At 40.3% G+C, this 17,436-nt stretch overlaps 1 protein-coding gene across 1 annotated transcript; it reads left to right on the top strand.

The window, feature by feature from the left end:
* The first annotated feature begins 1,981 nt into the window (after window positions 1-1,981).
* ercc6l2 (excision repair cross-complementation group 6-like 2) lies at window positions 1,982-17,206 on the top strand. Its single transcript, XM_040050901.1, is given in 21 exon segments — window positions 1,982-2,094; window positions 2,433-2,768; window positions 2,771-2,859; window positions 2,976-3,077; window positions 3,262-3,455; window positions 3,650-3,743; window positions 3,935-4,002; window positions 5,354-5,561; window positions 5,704-5,844; window positions 6,228-6,344; window positions 6,424-6,543; window positions 6,622-6,693; window positions 8,348-8,493; window positions 8,585-8,680; window positions 8,868-8,967; window positions 9,089-9,241; window positions 9,893-9,973; window positions 10,912-11,878; window positions 11,956-12,110; window positions 12,577-12,734; window positions 13,984-17,206. Coding segments are annotated over 21 exon segments (4,587 nt in total). The 5' UTR covers window positions 1,982-2,066; the 3' UTR covers window positions 15,146-17,206.
* The last annotated feature ends 230 nt before the right edge of the window (window positions 17,207-17,436 follow it).

The following is a 17,436-nucleotide window of genomic DNA, read 5'->3' as shown; positions in this document are numbered from 1 at the left end:
ACCCGACTTGAGCCACTGACTGAAAACAGTGCCTGAAGATGTACTAAAAAAAAAACCGAAAAGCCTCCAGCTTATCCAGAATCTCTGCAGCATGACTACTGACAGGGACTAGAAGTAGAGATCATATTTCTCCTATATTGACTTCTCTTCACTGGCTGCCTGTTAAATCCAATTTTAAATCTAATTTAAAAAACCTGCTCCTCACATAACAGATCTTAAATAATCAGGCTCCATCTTATCTTAATGACCTTTTATCACCCCATTAGAGCTCTCAGACTGCAGGCTTAACTGTTGTTCCTAGAGTATTTAAAGGTAGAATGACAAGACCATTAACAAGAAGCTTGGTGAGAGAGATGACAGCTAATGATGTGAATATTCAGGGGTGGAGGAAATGTAAAATGATCATCAATCACCCTCGTCTGGGCTTAAGGCAAGATCTTACCTCACAGGGTGAGGATAATCATAACAGGACGAGGATCATCCCAAAACTATATGGGAGGAGTTTGTTAATGATCTGATGGCAGTCGTGACCACAGTCGCCAACAACACCACTGGTAACACACTATACTGTAATGCAGGGATGTAAAACTCATTTTACATCATGTGCTACATACAGCCTACTTTAAGTCCAGACCAGTAAAACTCTCCTTTCCATCAGTGTAAAGAAGTAATTGTTTCACTGTAAATTTCTATATTACACTGTTCTATTTTTTTTAAATATTAAACTATTATTTATTAATTTTGTGTGTATAAATAGCCATGGGGAAGTTCTTTATCAGCACAGTAAAAAAATAAGTTCAAAATTTATGCCCTCCTTAACATTTTCCAAAGCCATCCAGGGAGCTGTATTGCATCCTTTTACAGACTGATTCTGATCGGCTGGCCTTATGTTTGTCACCCCTGCTATATTGGATTAAAAATTTGCAACGTATGCAAGTTCCCCCTGCTCAAGAAGGCATGTACATGTACAAAGAGTCTGCATCTGATTTAAGAGGGGTCGGCTACAAGGTTTTTTGGCTGCCAGCAGATACTGCAGGTGTACTGGTCATGTAGAAACTGGAGGCAGCAATTGTCTTAGGAGAACATATTATATGCCACCATGCACCTACAATTTCAAGTCTCATTCACCCAATCACACACATATCCATACAGAACTTTTATCTACTGTATCATTCACTCACACACCATACAGATGCATCAGAGGCAACTCTGGGTTCAGCATCAGTGCACAGGATGGCATGAGGGAACAGGGATTGAGCTGCCAACCTTCTGATTGGCAGATAGGGTAGACCATCTGCTCTTCCACCTAAACCACCGTAGACTCACACATTGTGATCAACCCTGATCACAACATGTGAGTTCAGCCTGGCAAAATGCAAAGGAATAAATAAAAAGAAAATCACTGAGATGCCTCAGAGTACCTCCAGAAAAACCGGGGAACTACGAGGGTGAGACAAATGTGACCGATCTGTGTATTGTTAATGTCATATGAAGTTAATTGTTAGTTGATATTATATTTCGTTAACTTCCAAATCAGATTTGAGATGTTTTTATCTCATTTTGATATTTTAAATTTTATTCATTTATTTCGTGAATAGAGCACATTAAAACCTCAGCAGCCACTTTCCACACAAGAGAGACGCATGGTTAAAGAGATGAAATCGATCGAATCATTAAACCAGACAATGTTTATAAAATGATTTAATCAAATCAACAAAGCTGCACAAACGACATTTTATATGTACATTTATTAAATGTAGATTCGTCGGTGAATTTGTCGAAAGTGCGGTACGATTGTGAAAACAGATAAACACTGAGCAGCCTGCAGTGGAAGCTGATCCTGCTGTGAGCCTGTTGTGCCTTTTCCCCAAATAAAGACGCTTGGAAGAGGAGAAAGTATGAGCGACTTACTCGGAATCACGTGACTCACACAGATAGGTTTTGTGTCTCCATTTAACCGTTTCCTTTTTGTATATGATGGCTGAGCTAATCTAGCAGGCTAACAAGCTACAGTGCCTTTTCCTCTACCGGAAGAAGATCAGAGAGTGCAGCCTCTGTTCCTCCTAATGGCTTCAACTTCTGCAGTTGGAAAAGGTATTTTTGTTCTGTTTTTCTTCCTATTCTGTCTGTTTTCTCCGTAGATAATGTTTATATTTCTATCAAGTAGCTTTTACGTTCATTTTTACATTCACAAATTTAGTGATTAGCCATATTTTAACAGTTGGTGGTAAATACCCCCTCCTGCAAAGACGTTTCTTTCCTTTTTTTGACCAATTTCTTAAAGAGTATTTGCGAGGATTATTGTTATATGTTATAGCTGTGTTATAGTTGCCCAAGTTTAAATTTGCAGTCATTTTAATGACTGGAAGTTAATGTGAATTCTTTAATACATCTACATCATTAATAAATATAATGTCACAATGATTTTGCAGCAGAATGGCGTGAAGGTGACAGTTGTCTGGCTCTACACCCAAAACATGGTGTCCTGAGAGAAGCCACTATCCAGAAACTGACCTCCAGCTCTCTTAATGAGGATACAGCATGGGTGATATTTAAAGACGCTAATAAAGATGTGGGAGAGGACGAACAAGAGGCGGAAGCCATACCTGTCTCAAAACTTGTGAGACCTGGTTTGAGGGACTTCATGCATGAGAAACCTTGGTTTCCTACCAGCCTGATAGACCCCAGGTTATGTGTCCCGTTAGAGCTGAGTGATGCTGATGAAGACCGAGTTCCCTATACCATCAATAGATACCTTAGAGCTTACCAGCAGAAGGTATCAGGTTCATTTACAATAACTACATCCGTTCCAGAGGTTGCATCCTGGGAGATGACATGGGCCTGGGAAAGACTGTACAGGTACAAAGCACATTATTTTTTTTGTGAGAACTGTTAAAGTGCCAGTGTTTGTTTTTAATTTTGCTTCCTGTGGCTCTCTTCCTTTCATTCTTGTCGTCTGTTGGATCTCACCTTAGGTCATTGGTTTTCTGGCTGCTGTATTGCACAAAACAGGCACATGGGAGGACATTGCAAACAACAGGCCCAGTTTCTGCAGAGTCAGCAGTCATCTGAGCAAAGTAATCCCAGCAAAGTAGTTTTTTTTTTTTTTTTTTTTAAAGCTTGCTTACATAAAAATGTGACCTGTGTTTTAACAAAATTGTCAAGAAAAAACACACACTATGTATTTGATAAAGTGCAACAAGTGACAGCAGTGGAATATCACAGTCACAATTTTGACATTTCTGTGACATTTCTGTTAAGGTGTTCCTTATTGTGGCCCCACTGTCAGTGCTTTATAACTGGAAAGATGAGCTGGACACATGGGGTCACTTCCAGTGTGTGGTGGTCCACGGACTGAGGAAAGAGGAGGAGTTGGCCCGCATTAAGAAAGGGCGAGTTGAAATTGCCCTCACTACCTATGAAACTCTTCGTCTCTGCCTGGATCAGTTTAATAAGTAAGACCCACGCTTAAAAAACATGTATAGTACATTTAGTACTATTTATAAATTAGGCTACTTAAGAAATTGTTCATTTTGGTTTTTATTTATTTTTAAGGCACTTTAGTTGCATTTTAGATCAATTTTGTGCCGTAAATAAATTTGCCTTATCTATTTATGCCCTAGATTATATCTTTGCCTTTTCCCTACAGGATTGACTGGTCTGCTGTGGTTGTGGATGAGGCCCACAAGATAAAAAATCCAGACTCTCAGATCACTCAGGCCATGAAGGAGCTAAGATGTAAGGTTAGAGAGCTTGTGTTGTTATTTCAGAGTTCTCGTATTTAGTATGGACTACTAATGGGTCAGTATCAAATAACTGATAGTGGAAAGTGTTGATGTGCTTTGTCTTTGAGGCTGTAGACATTAATTTCTTAACCTTTTAGCAAGCTCAACTTTGAGTCAGGATTCTAATGCTAACTTTGTATTTCCATCAGGTCAGAATTGGTCTCACTGGAACAATTTTACAGAACAACCTGGAGGAGCTGTGGTGTGTTATGGATTGGTGGGTTAAAATTACAACCTTAAAATTTATATCACAACTTGTCTTTTAAAAACTGTGAGAGGCATAAAGCAATGCAAGTCAGGAACATGTTTGGATATGGGAGGCTATTTCACTTTACCCTTTCTTTTTACAGCCCTCAGCAAGTGTTTGACCACTGTAGGATTTCAGTTGCTCAACATTTCTTGGCCTCCTCTGTTGTTTTTATTGTTTCATAATTTGCACAGTGTTTTTAATGGGCCATGATAGGCTGCCAAGAGAGGGACTGTGGTACTGCATGAGGAAATCAGGAGTGGCAGAGAAAACTGAGGTTGGTACAGGACATGTACGAGGACAGCGAGAACCTGGTGAAATGTGAGTTCAAGCTGGAAGTGGGATTACATCAGGGATCAGCTCTGAGCTCTTTGTTGTTTGCGATGGTAATGGACAGGTTGACAGATGAGGTCAGGCAGAAGTCTCTGTGGACTATAAGATTTGTAGATGGCATTGCAATCTGTAGTGAGGGTAGACAGGCAAGGAGCGGCAGTAGTGGCATGGATTAATTTAGATACCTGGGATCAACCATTCAAAGCAATGGACAGTGCATAACAGTGAAGAAGCGAGTGCTGGCAGAGTGGAGATGAGTGTACGGAGTGATGTGTTCCCGAAATGTTGCAGTAAGTGTGAAAGTAAGGTTTACGAGATGGTTTTAAGACCTGCTGTGTTGTATTATTTGGAGATAGCACCACTAATTCCCACAGGAGGTGCAGCTGGAGGTGGCAGATCTGAAGACGTTAAGATATTTTAGCTTAGGTTGAGCGGTTTCGAGACAAAGTTGGAAGATTGAGATTTTTTTGAACATCTAGAGCAGGGATAATGTATATATTGGACAAAGGATGCTGAATGTGGACCTTCCAGGTGAGAGGTTGAGAAGAAGACCACAAAGAAGATTCATAGACGAAGTGAAGGAGGACATGCAGAGGGTTGGTGTTGGAGAGCAGTATGCTAGTTATAGCGTGAGATGTAGTCAGATGCTCCACTGTGGTGACCCCTAAAAGGAGCAGCCTAAAGAAGGCATTTTTAACTAGACCATTTTAGCACCTGAATTCAGCCTTCCCTGAAAAACATCCGTGACTGTTCAACATCAATGGTCCCATCAATGTGCAGAGATGGGCACTAATGCACTCCCACACCTCCACAAATGCTTGCCTCTGGTCTTACCGTCTTACTAACAAGAACCGTTAAATCTTACTGTTAAAGATCTTACTTTAATATGTAGACTTTGCCCCATTTTCAATTAAATTTAATGAATTGCATTATGTTTTTATTTAACTTCTATGCAGGGATTCAGATTTATGTTTACTTTTCTCTTCAGGGCTATACCAGGTTGTCTTGGTAGCTTAGGCCACTTCAAGAACAAATTTTCAGATCCAATTGAGCAAGGGCAGAGGCACAGCGCAACCAAACGCGCTCTCGCTACAGGGAGGAAGGCCGTCAGAGCCCTGGTGAGGAAGATTTCTCATTGGTTCTTCAGAAGGACTAAAGCTCTTATCAAAGAACAACTGCCCAAGAAGGACGACCGGGTAAGACTAGACGTCAGACTGACCAACACTTTGATCACTTACTGTCCTTTATCATTTTCATAATTACATTTTTTTAAATTCAATCAGATTTATTTGACTTAATTCCCTTCTGTATATGTATGTATGTGTTGTTTCGTTGAAGGTGGTGTATTGCTCTATGACAGAGTTTCAGCAGACAGTGTATCAGGCAGTGCTCGGCAGTGAAGATGTGACATTACTCCTAAGGTCATCAGAAAAATGTGACTGTCACAGCAGACGCACCCGCAGAAGCTGCTGCTATAAAGTTAGTTTTTCTCTTCTGCTATCGTGTGTCCCTGCAATTTACCAAGCACAACTTGATTCTATATGTTGAGACCAAAATCACTTTTATTGGATATTTTGTTTGTTTGTTTACATTTTATTTTACCCACTTTAAAGTATCACATCAAAATATCACAATGTATTTTAACTGCAGTCTATATAAAGTGTCTTTGTGAAGGTGCCTAATCTTTTTTTTCATTAAGTAACTGTTTTAAAGTTCATTATAGTCTGCTAGAATACACTAAGTAATAGATCCCATTAAAACAGAAAGGAAACTTTATGCTTTTGCATAAAAATCACATGTATAAAAATCAACAAGAAGATGCTTTGTCTCTTACATTAAATAATATTTTCCTTCTATCATAGACAAACTCTGATGGTGTTCATATGAAGGAGCTGTACTTTAGCTACCTGGCCATATTGAGAAAAGTTGCGAACCATGTAGCACTCCTTCAGTCTACTCCAGGCACCAGCAAGAAACAGGTAGAGTTGTGTTGCTTTGCACATGATTCTGGATCGATTCTCTCAAGATCATTAAAATGACTTTCCTACTTATTTTTAGGAAAAGTATGTGAGTGCTGTTTGTGCAAAGGTATTCCAGAAGTTTCCAGAATTTGTGCATAGATGCAAAAATGAAGCATTTGAAGCCCTGTCAGACCCAATGTACAGTGGAAAAATGAAGGTAAAGCACGAAAACAGCTGCGTGATCCCTTCACTGCCAGTTTCTAAAGGGGGTTAACAGGTTTATGCTTTCTTTTAGGTGCTGCAGAAGCTTCTCAAATTTTATCTACAAAAGAGAGATAAAGTGCTTATTTTTTCTCTCTCAACCAAGGTGAGAGCTGCGTTTGCATTTTTTGTTTCTGTGACTTTGGATGTGTGATTGCAGGTTTATATGTTGTGCAATGAGTGAATTAAATACCGAGTCGTATCTATTTTGATAGATTCCAATTTGTTCATTTAAATAGGGAGTCTTCTTCTAGGGTCTTTTTACATTTATACATATTTCCCTTAGGCAGTGTTATTAAAAAGCACTCTGTGCAGTTTCATTGCTATGCAGATGATACCCAGCATTATTTTTTCATCAAGCCAGATGATACAAATCTACCAGTTAAATTACTGGCATTTCTTAAAGACCTGGATTACCTCTAATTTCCTATTTCTAAATCATCCCAAACTGAAGTTTTTGTACTTGATCCTAAAAATCTTGGAAACATGGTGTCTAACCTGATACTCTGGATGGCATTAACTTGACCTTAAGTAACACTATGAGGAGTATTTGAGTTCTTTGTGACCAGGATATGTCCTTCTGTATGCATATTAAACACATGTGTAGGACTGCATTCCTTCATTTGCAAAATATCATCCTGTCTCAGAGTGATCCTTAGAAACCAGTTCTAAATCTTTCCGTTAACAGGGAGTTTTTCCTTCCCACTGTTGCAAAGTGCTTGCTTATAGGGGGTTATGCAATTGTTGGGTTTTTTTTCTAATATTGTAGGGTCTTTACCTTACAATACAAAGTACTTTGAGACAACTGTTGTTGTGAATTGGTGCTATGCCAATAAAATAAAATTGAACAAAGGAGCAGCCTGAACCCTGCTAATCGCGTCTTCTGTTAGATGAATTGCTTATAGAAAAAAGGTCTAGAGGACGTGGTTTTCTCATTACATCGTGTTTATTTATAAGTTTGTGGTGAAGACAATTAGACTGAGAGTGCAGTCTAATGGTTGTAGTCACCTGATACAGTATAGCTCATTTAAGCTTCAGGTATATCAATCAGCAGTTATTATAGTTTTTGCTTTCTGTTCAGTTTAATTTCACTCTCTCCAGGAATACATCAGGTGTCTTTGTGAGGTTCTGTTGAAATGCTGCTGCGTCTGCTATAATTCTGGAATTAGTTTCAGAGTGGGTTTACTCGTTAAATTTTTAATAGTTTTAGATTTGTTGTCATTATCGTGTAGGTGAGATTAAAGTGCAGAGCAGTCTGATAATACACGGTCACATAGGCTTAAGTCTAAAAGTAATATTTGTATGTTAAGTATTGTTGTGTTATCTCAGTTAGGTTTTGTTTTCATTTAATTTTACAGCACTTTCACACTCACTTTTAGGTGTTATATTAGTTTTAGTTAGTTATAACCTTGAGCCTAAGTTTCTTTTTCTCAGTCTTCACATCATAACTGAAAGTACTTAATTTTTGATGTGGGCGTGGGATGAAGGCAGAGTGTGCAGATGGGAGGAAGCATGATATGAAGCCATATTTTCATGACCTTGGTTTTACTTTAATGCTAATCATGGTGTCCATACAGGCCAGTGTAGTGCTCAGTGTTTAGCCTCACTGTAGATCTGTAAGTATAAGTTGTAAAGACTGAAGTCCAGCAGATATTTTTAGATATGCTGCTTCAGTTTACACGTGTAGGATCTATTTTCTATACAAATCTACTGATTAATAAACTCCTAAATGGTCATTTATTGTGTATTGAATCTTTTAGCTATTAGATGTGCTGGAGAGCTACTGCATGGCTGTGGGCCTGGACTTCAGCAGACTGGACGGATCCACCAAATCCAAAGAGCGAGTCCAGATCGTCAGAGACTTTAACAGCTCCTCTCACATCAACCTCTGCCTGGTTTCCACCATGTCAGTTGGAAATACCAACACTTGTAGCAATTAATTTTATCCTAGGTAGTATTTGGTATTGAAACCTACTAATATGTGTATTTTCTATTAGGGCAGGTGGTCTTGGTCTTAACTTTGTTGGTGCTAATGTTGTGGTGCTGTTTGACCCCACCTGGAACCCAGCCAATGACCTTCAGGCTATTGACAGGTAGGCTGCCACCTGACTAGATATTATTTCATAGCAGTGTTTTGCTGCAGCTCTTTAGCTAACCTAACAATATTCTGGTAATTCCTAACTGTTGCATACTGCATCCAAAGTCAAGGCAGGAATGTTTGGTGTTATTGCGCCACTTTGTGCTGTTGAAAAGCATCATACTTTTTATACATCTCCTCAGGGCGTATCGCATTGGCCAGTGCAGGGATGTGACTGTTCTTAGGCTGATCTCACTGGGGACTGTGGAAGAGGTCATATACCTACGACAAATTTACAAACAGGTACCAGACTACTGTAAACTCATAGACATAATGTAATCTGCAATTTAAATACTGTATATACAGATGAAGCTATAGTATATAAATTAGATGCTGCATTTCCACATTCTCTCCCATTTTCCAGCAATTGCACTCCTCTGTAGTTGGCAAAGAGAGCTCCCGGCGGTATTTCGAAGCAGTGCGGGGGCATGGTGACCATAAGGATGAACTGTTTGGGATCAAAAACCTATTTAGGCTGCAAACTCAAGGGACCTGTCTCACCCGCAAGATTTTAGAGGTTAGATAGCCGACAGACCTTTTACTGTTTGACTGTGTGTGCTGCTGCCCGCCTGGACTCACATCATCCCACTGATTTATTTCCACAGTCGCAATTCAGGGTTTCACAAACCAAAATGACTTTTACTGTTTCTTGTCTTGGGCCTTTGGAGGCATTTAACACTTGCTTTGATTTTCCACTCAATATCAAGACTTAAACTACACTAGGTAGGTACGACTGTTCTGGTTTCATCATCTCAGAGCACAGAGAAAACTGGGTGTACATATTTCCATCTACATAATAAATGCACTACATCTCTTAATCTTTGAATTCAGGTGTTGTTAAAATAATTGGCTGTAGCTGCGTCCGCAAGGGTGGTTAGCAGGATTCAGAAATCTTGATTTATACATACAACAGTGTCACAGTACTCTAGGTTGCTTGTTGTGTTTTTAAAAAGCAGGATATTGCCCAAATAGGATTTCCCTTTACATTTCAAATTAAAGATATGTTTAAACATACAGTTATAAAAATGGTATCCTGCAGAAAACCTAACCTGTCTCTCACAGTGTTATACTAAATATCAAAAGTGAAAGATATTGTTGTGCTGATGGTTGTGACAGAACTGAGTTGATGCCGTTCACTGAAATGTTTGTTTTGATGAATTCCTCTCAGAGAGAAGGGCAAGTGGAGGCTGGTGTTATGATGAGTACACACACAGGCAAAGACACGGAGGACGAGACAAAGGGAGCTGGCGTGAGTAGTCTTCTCTTCTCAGAAACTCAGAACATCCCTGACTCTGTCATTCTTTCCAAGCAGACCGCTTGTCTTCCCATTCCCACGTGAACCCTGCTGTCCGTCAGTCTACCAGCCACACAGTCTCATTAAGCAGATCTCAGCTGCTGTTCTGAGAGAGTGAAAGTGACCAACTTGTACTGCACACTTCCAATTAACTACTATTAATACTTGCAAACACATCAAGTGCAGTAGACTCTGGAGTACGCTATGGAAGATAACAGATAACATTTTATTCTATTAGTGAAACTGAAGCATGAGGCTCTTGTTGTGTCACCACCACATATAAACAGCTGGGTGTCATTACTTGTTTGCTCTAATGTAAGGCACATACCACAATGAAGTCTGTCTTCCACTTTTCAGCTATTTATTTATACAGTGGTACCCCTTATCATCCTTTTCCCAGCCAGGCCTGCAGTGTGCACTATGCTGTCCTTTTTACTACTCCACTGAGAACAGTCAGAGCAGTTTTTTCCTTGCAAAAAAAATCCAAAAACAAATAACGAAAACCCTGAAACACTATAGTGAATTCAGAAATACTCAAAGAACCTGGATACCTGCAAAAATATGAGCTAACCTGGGTCACCTAGTTCATGAAATTGAAATTCGAATCAGTTGGGGGGCAGCCAGAGATTCATTCATGTAACACTGGAACACGTTATGACCCTTTTTCTTTTTATCATTATAGAAGCTTTAAACCACATTCTTGAAAGTTAACAAATAGCTTTGTATCACTTGAAAGATTGCCTGGTTGGGTCACTCAGTGGTGATACAGGTGGATTTTTGAGCTAAAGCTACAGTTCACTTACAACAAGATGCAACTAATAAGAGAAATGTATTGCCTGCCCTGCTTGTCCTTTCTTTCTCAGTCTGTTTCTACCTTGTGTCTACTGTTTTAGGAAGCTGGAGGTTCTTCACCTACAAAAGTCCATGTACCAAATGATAAACCAGTGAAGGAGAACAGCGATGCATCAAAAGTCTCCACAGGGGTGCTGGACTTCAGCAGTGAAGAGGATGAGAGGGAGCAGGGGTTCAAGAGAAAGGCCTCAAACTTCAGTACAGATGATTGCAATAGGAGCAGGAGTGCTACAACAGGTCCTGGTCGAATGAGTCTCCAACAGCATGGTTTCTCCAAACTCTTTGAAAGAGTCAAAGAAGCACCAGCGCTAGAAGAACAAACGAGTCCAGAAGATGAAGGAAGCTGCTTTGAGGAAGATCCTGAGGAGAAAAAAAGGGAAGACACGTCGACCTCCATCACAGGAAATGTCGGTGTCCATTTGGGAACAGAAACCAGGGACACATCCTGCAATTCAGACAGAAAATTAAGAGCTAATGGAGATAATGGGAGACAAGACGGTGACACGGGTCTGAAACGGCAGATACGTGAAATAATTACTGTGGATGAAGATGGCAATAAAAACTCTAAAGTAGAAAAAAATAAAGTTAATAAACTCAAAACTACATTTCGCCAAAAACACAAGTTTGATGGTTACTCAGATGAATCTGAAGACTTCGACTTAGAGGCAAAGTCGTGGTCCAAAAAGGATACTTTATATTTACATGATGGAGCAGAGAAGGGGGGAGGAAGGACAGACTGCAGTAAAAGGAGGCAAAGTGCAAGTGAAAGGGATAAAAGAAGATCAAAATACACAGAAGATATAGAGACATTCTCATCTTCAGAGGAGGAACATGTAAGTCCACACATGGAGAGATCCAGAGTTAAATTGCAAAAACTTGGGCAAAGACCTGTGACGGGCACAACAGAGAAGGAAGCTTTGATGCCGAAGGCTGTTTCATTTACAACTTTGAAAAGTCAGACAACCCTGGCATCTAAAGAAAAGAATGGAACTATTGACTGCATGCTAGGTTAGTTCCAGTGCTACTTTAAACACTTTTAATAACAAAATTGTACCAATTCTGATGGACTTTTTTTTCTTTTCAAGGAGGTGTACAGGAGGTGGTGTACACCCACTCTAACCAGCGCGTTGTGGGTGGCAGCAAAGCAGAAGAGCTAATCAGTCGAGCTGCTGTACGGGACGTGTTTGAACGCAAAATGTACTCTCAGCTCCCGGCCAATCACCTTCTAGGAACCCAAGAGGTACAAACACTGGTCTGATCCATTGATTCTTCACATAGTATAATATAGAGCCCTCAGTCAAGCGTCATACCTTCAACCCTGTGTTGATGGCAAGTTAAAGGATCATTTCACCCAGTTTATAAAACACATTTTTTTCCTGTTACATGGGAGTGGTACTTGTAGATTACTGTTGGGCAGTTTGTGCTGATTTGAAACCGAGTTGATCAGTGAAATTAATTTTAAAAAGAGTAGAACTATGGGGTAAATAAATGCTGTTCATTATGATTTAGCACAATTATAGGACTTTTAGGACCAGTGACTTAAGACTGTCCATTAATTGCAGCACAGTACTTCATTTTTTACATGCTCTTTCATGCCTGAAAATCTGGTCCACCAGTAATGACTATAAACTATGTTGTTGTTAGGTAACTTGACAAAGAGTGGATCAATATTTCTCTGAAACTTTACTCTTGTTTGATTGTGCCAGAGCTTGGCGGCGAGTTTGCCAGACAGTGAGCCGTGTCATTCCACTATGAGGCTGCAAGAGCTCAGTTTGGATCATCCAGTCACCTTTACCACCAAGAGTGTGCATCACACCAAACACAACACCTTCATCTTTGGCGAGACTCCCAAAGCTATACGCAGGTAGTGAATTGTAAAAGAGTTTAACTTATTTTAAGGCAGAAGAATCACATGATGACAAGAGAGGTCGGGGGTAAAAGAGGGAGAGGTGATGAAGGTGTAGGGGAAAAACTGCAACAGAAGAGTAAAAAAAATTCTGATATGGGAGGAAAAAAGTAGGATAATAAGTGAGAGGAAGGTTGAATAGAGGAGTAATGGGGAGGAAAGGAAAAGAGAGAGGAATTTCTAGCAGTGAGGAATGAGGCCAAAACCTACCGGAGATATAGTGTTGAGTGCCCCACCTGGGCCTCAGTAATTGTGTATGTGTATTTAGTGAGGGACCACCTCTGAGCTTTTCCTTCCACCTATTTCCCAGCATCGTGCCAAAGATTACCCAGTTATGACCATGCCCAACAGTGCAGGAGTTTTCTCCTTCACAACCGCAGCCCTCCTGGGACTAACCAAAATGATCGCCTTAGGACTTCCAAACTCACTCTGATACGTACACACACATATCCTAACAAGTATTAGCACACGTTCACATGCAGAGCATTCAAATACACGATTCTGTTCTGCTGCATCACCCCCACCCCTTTCTAAATACTCAAACGCAGACACACAGACACTGTTCGTGGCTCCAGTCTCACTCCCCGAGGGCTGTATCCCTGCCTGGAGGCTCACCAGGAAGCAAATACACACTAGTTATATTGCTATCGCCTCAGTTAACCTTGGTGTTTAATGATTAAAATCCACATGCGCATCAGGTTATACTGCTCCTACTTTTATTGTATTGTTTTGTTTTGTTTTGTTTTTTCAGTAAAAGCCACAAATGCTAGTAACACCACTATAATTCTGCTTTACCACCACGGAGGTATTTCTGTCCCCAATAATTGTTAGAGCAGAGTTTTAATAGGTGCCTAGGAGCTAATGAAAAGTACTACACACTGCACTGCTTTCTGGATATGAGCATGAATATGGGATGTTTATAATTAGTTAGGCCTCACTCAATATGTAGTTAATAGTATAGGCCTTGTGGCTTTTTGAAGAGGTATTATTTGAGATTTTAAGGCATTTTATGGTCACAGATGCCAGATTCTAGCCTTGATCTTACTGTGCATTTGTGAATAGAGGTTAGGAGAAACCATTAGTTGTTAAAATATCCTGTCGTCTTCAGTATCTAACACAATTTTCTATTTTTAGATGGGGTTTTTTGCACTTTCTTCCTTCATTATCGCCCTTTTTCTTTTCTTTCCTTTCGTTTTTTTTTTTGCAGGCAACAGCTGGAGGAAATGGCAGAAAAATTCAAATTTCCCACAGTCCACCAGTTTGCTGTTGAAATTCTGAGCAAAGATTCAACCCAGAGGCTGGCCTTGCTTCACCAGTATTACACTTCACTGAACCTCCCTGAGTTGGCTGATACGGTCAAAAACAACTTCCCACAACCTGTTTCAGCACAAGCCTCCCCCTTAGCTGATAACTCAGAGACCAAAAATCCACAAAAGGATGCTTCAAAAGCCACAAAAAATTTGACATTCACTCAAAAGAATTTCAGAACTAAACCTGAAACATCGCAAAAAACTCCTGTGCCACCAAAAAAGGCTAGAAACTCAAAAGGCAATACTCCAAAACCTCGCAAAAAGCAAAGAATATCACAAAGGAATGTGCTGGAACCTCTAAGTGATGTTCCAAGTCCTGAGTCAGAGGAGCAGGACGAGACGCACTGCAGTGCCAGAGGACTCAAGCGGACAAAGGGAGGTAGTGTTTCTACTTCTGGAGCCCACATAGCTGGTGGTGGTCTTGGCGGCGATCGAGTCAGCAGCAGTGGTCTTGGGTCTGGGGAGGCTTCTGCTCGCCTGAACTGCACAGACAGAGATACCCCTTCTTCTTCGGACCTCAGCCATGGCAGTTCCACCATGGTATCCAAACCCACAGCACGAGGAAAAGAGCAGGAGCAGAAGTCATCTTTGAGGATAAGTGAAACTTTGCAGAGGGAGCAGAGAGAAAATTCTCAGCCCCCTTCCATCTCCACTAATCGCTCCTACCTAACAGAGCTGATAGGAGACACCTCGATCCTAGATGACTTACTAAAACCCAAACCCAAGAGTACTCAACACATCCCAAAAACACCACCCGTAGCACCTGTAAGCACCAATCTTACCACGCCTTCACCGTCCGCACTCACTTCCCACTCTGATGCAACCTTACACACCCAAACTACACACCAGGTCGAAACAACAGCACGGGCATCGAAGGGCAGTCGCAAAGACTTCTGGGACATCCTGAATGAGGGTAATGAGGAGAGTATCAATAGATTAACAGATTTAGAAGTGCAGAGAGTTTGCATCACCACCAACTTTGCAGCTAGAACCGTGTCTGCGGAGAAGGACAGCAAGAGTCTCTGGAAAACTAATGACAAGTTCCTGTGGAAAAAATAGCATTTGAATTTGTATTAGTGAACAGTTTTGCAGATTTGTCTGCAAATTTTCATACTTTTCTTTTGTTTAAAACGATTGAATCTTTTAAATTGTCTTTTATTTTTACTTTTTAAAAAAGAGAACTCTCTTGTATGTTACTAAAATAAACTTCAGTGTAATCACTCTTGAAAGTATTTAGTTGAACGTGCATATACTTTTATGAAAATAGTTTCCCTGCTCTTCTTTTTTTTCTTTTTTTCTACACTGGCTGGGCACTATACTTTGTCGTCACAGTGGTAAGTTGTATATATGTATCATGTGATGACAACAGATAATTTCCATTACACTGGACTGTTTCCAACAGAGAAACAAAAAGTGGAACTTCAGGGCGAAGCTGACTCAGATCTCATCAAACATGGTTATGGTTTGGACTTAGCATAGGCAGGAGTGTATAGTGTCAGCCCTTTAGGCTGATCACACAGGTATAGTGGCTGATCAGCTGTTCCTAAATACAGCAACTGTGAAATGACTAAACTTTTCATTTGGTAGGTGGTTGGCATCTGGGACTACACGTTTTCTTTTTCTGCCAACCGGTGGTTGTTAAGGGGTTAACAACTGGCTTCTAGGCTTGTGTGACTGATATCATAATTGTCACCCAATAAGTGTTGGTGACTGTGCAGAGATACCACTTAAAACTCCTTAATGGCTGTTAGGTCTGTGTCACTCCACACCCGTTGCTGCCTCACACCTCCCAAGAGAGTGGACATTACATAATGTAGATGGTGATGTTTCCCTGCAGTCGTCTGCACTGTAATCTGAGCGCTCTGTGGGTCTGCTGAGTTGTGCCCCTCAGAGGGGAGAGCTGCTGTGCTATTAGTGTAATAACAATAAGCAATTCAAGACTTAAGTGGAGCAGCGAGATGAGTGATGGCAGGTAGTATTCATGCCCTTCCATTCACCCATCATCTGAAAATTTTCGTTGTAGTTGCATTTGTCAAATTCATCAAACTCTAAGCTTTGTCTTAATATGAAAAAAAAAAGGGTCATCTTGTTTGTTTGGGAGTGCACATTACTGTTCTGTTACACACAGCTGTGTTTGACCTCTTTCAGCTGTTGTGTTGATGTAAATGAAAGCTGCTCTGTTTAAGTGTTGTGCTCTGTGTAGCAGAAATGAGAAAGTGCGGAACATCACTGAACGTGCCTCAACAAATCATGCAGGTCGGTAAAGTGTGTGTGTGTGTGTCTGGGTGGTAGATCATGGCTATGTTTGCTAAATTAGAAGCCACACATCCGTCACACCTGTTTAATGAATCAAAAGCCTTTTCTCTTCCAAGTCCCCAAAACATTTTTCTCTCTTTGTTTCTGATTCATCCAAAACTGAGATTTGCAGATCCCTATCGTTTTTATCTTTTTGTGTTTACTGGCAATGGTGAAGCTCACTAACTGGCTTGCAGTGGTTCCAGGCTAATGGATGTCAGCTAGCATGGCTCAGTGGCAAACAAAGCTTTCATGTCCTTAGTACTAACTACATTATTATAACAAAGATCTGCTTCTGCTGCCATGACTTATAACTGACAATGTCTCAAATCAGTTGGATTATTGTATTTTATTACTTGCCATGGGAGGCCGTTTCCCACAGATGGAGCTACAAGAAATCCCACCAAAGAGGCTGACTGTTTTTCCAGTCCTCTCATTAGTTTCTTGTCTTTATGTGTCGAGGGAAGGTTGAGAAGTCTGTTTATATTTCCTGCCACAATAACCTGAGTGTCTGTAAGCCTGTAAAATGCAACACAGTCAAGCGAAGAGATGGCCCTGAACCTCTAAGTTTATTTTCACAGGTCAGACTGTCACACCTAGTTTGATTTGATTTGTAAAAAACTGAATGAGTGTTGTCACCCACTCTGACCTCAACCTGCAGTCATCTTTGGATCGGGTTTCTATAGGTTCACTCTGCAGTCTGTGAAGAACATCTGCAGGCTGTCACAGATTAAGAAATAGCTCATGTATAAATGCATAAAACGAAGCAACCAAAAGAATCTGCGCTACGAACTGCATCTGTTGTTTTAAAGACACTGTGAAATTTAAAAAAGAAAATAACATACACATTGAAAAAAAGTAATCCCAAGTCTTCAGCGTATGAATGTGATAAATGTTGATTTACAGTACTGTACAAAATAGTTCTTCGAGCAATAGTTCTTAAAGCTTTCTGAAGGTCAAAGTTTTTATGTGGACATTGACTGCTTTTACATTCATTTTCAGTCCAGTTCTTGGGTTTTTAAGTCGGTATAAGAATCATTCAAGCATTAAAAAGG

Source organism: Simochromis diagramma, unplaced genomic scaffold, assembly GCF_900408965.1.
Source record: "Simochromis diagramma unplaced genomic scaffold, fSimDia1.1 OVJJ01000131.1, whole genome shotgun sequence".
NCBI classification, from domain to species: Eukaryota; Metazoa; Chordata; class Actinopteri; order Cichliformes; family Cichlidae; genus Simochromis; species Simochromis diagramma.
This window is presented reverse-complemented; position numbering and strand designations above follow the sequence as displayed.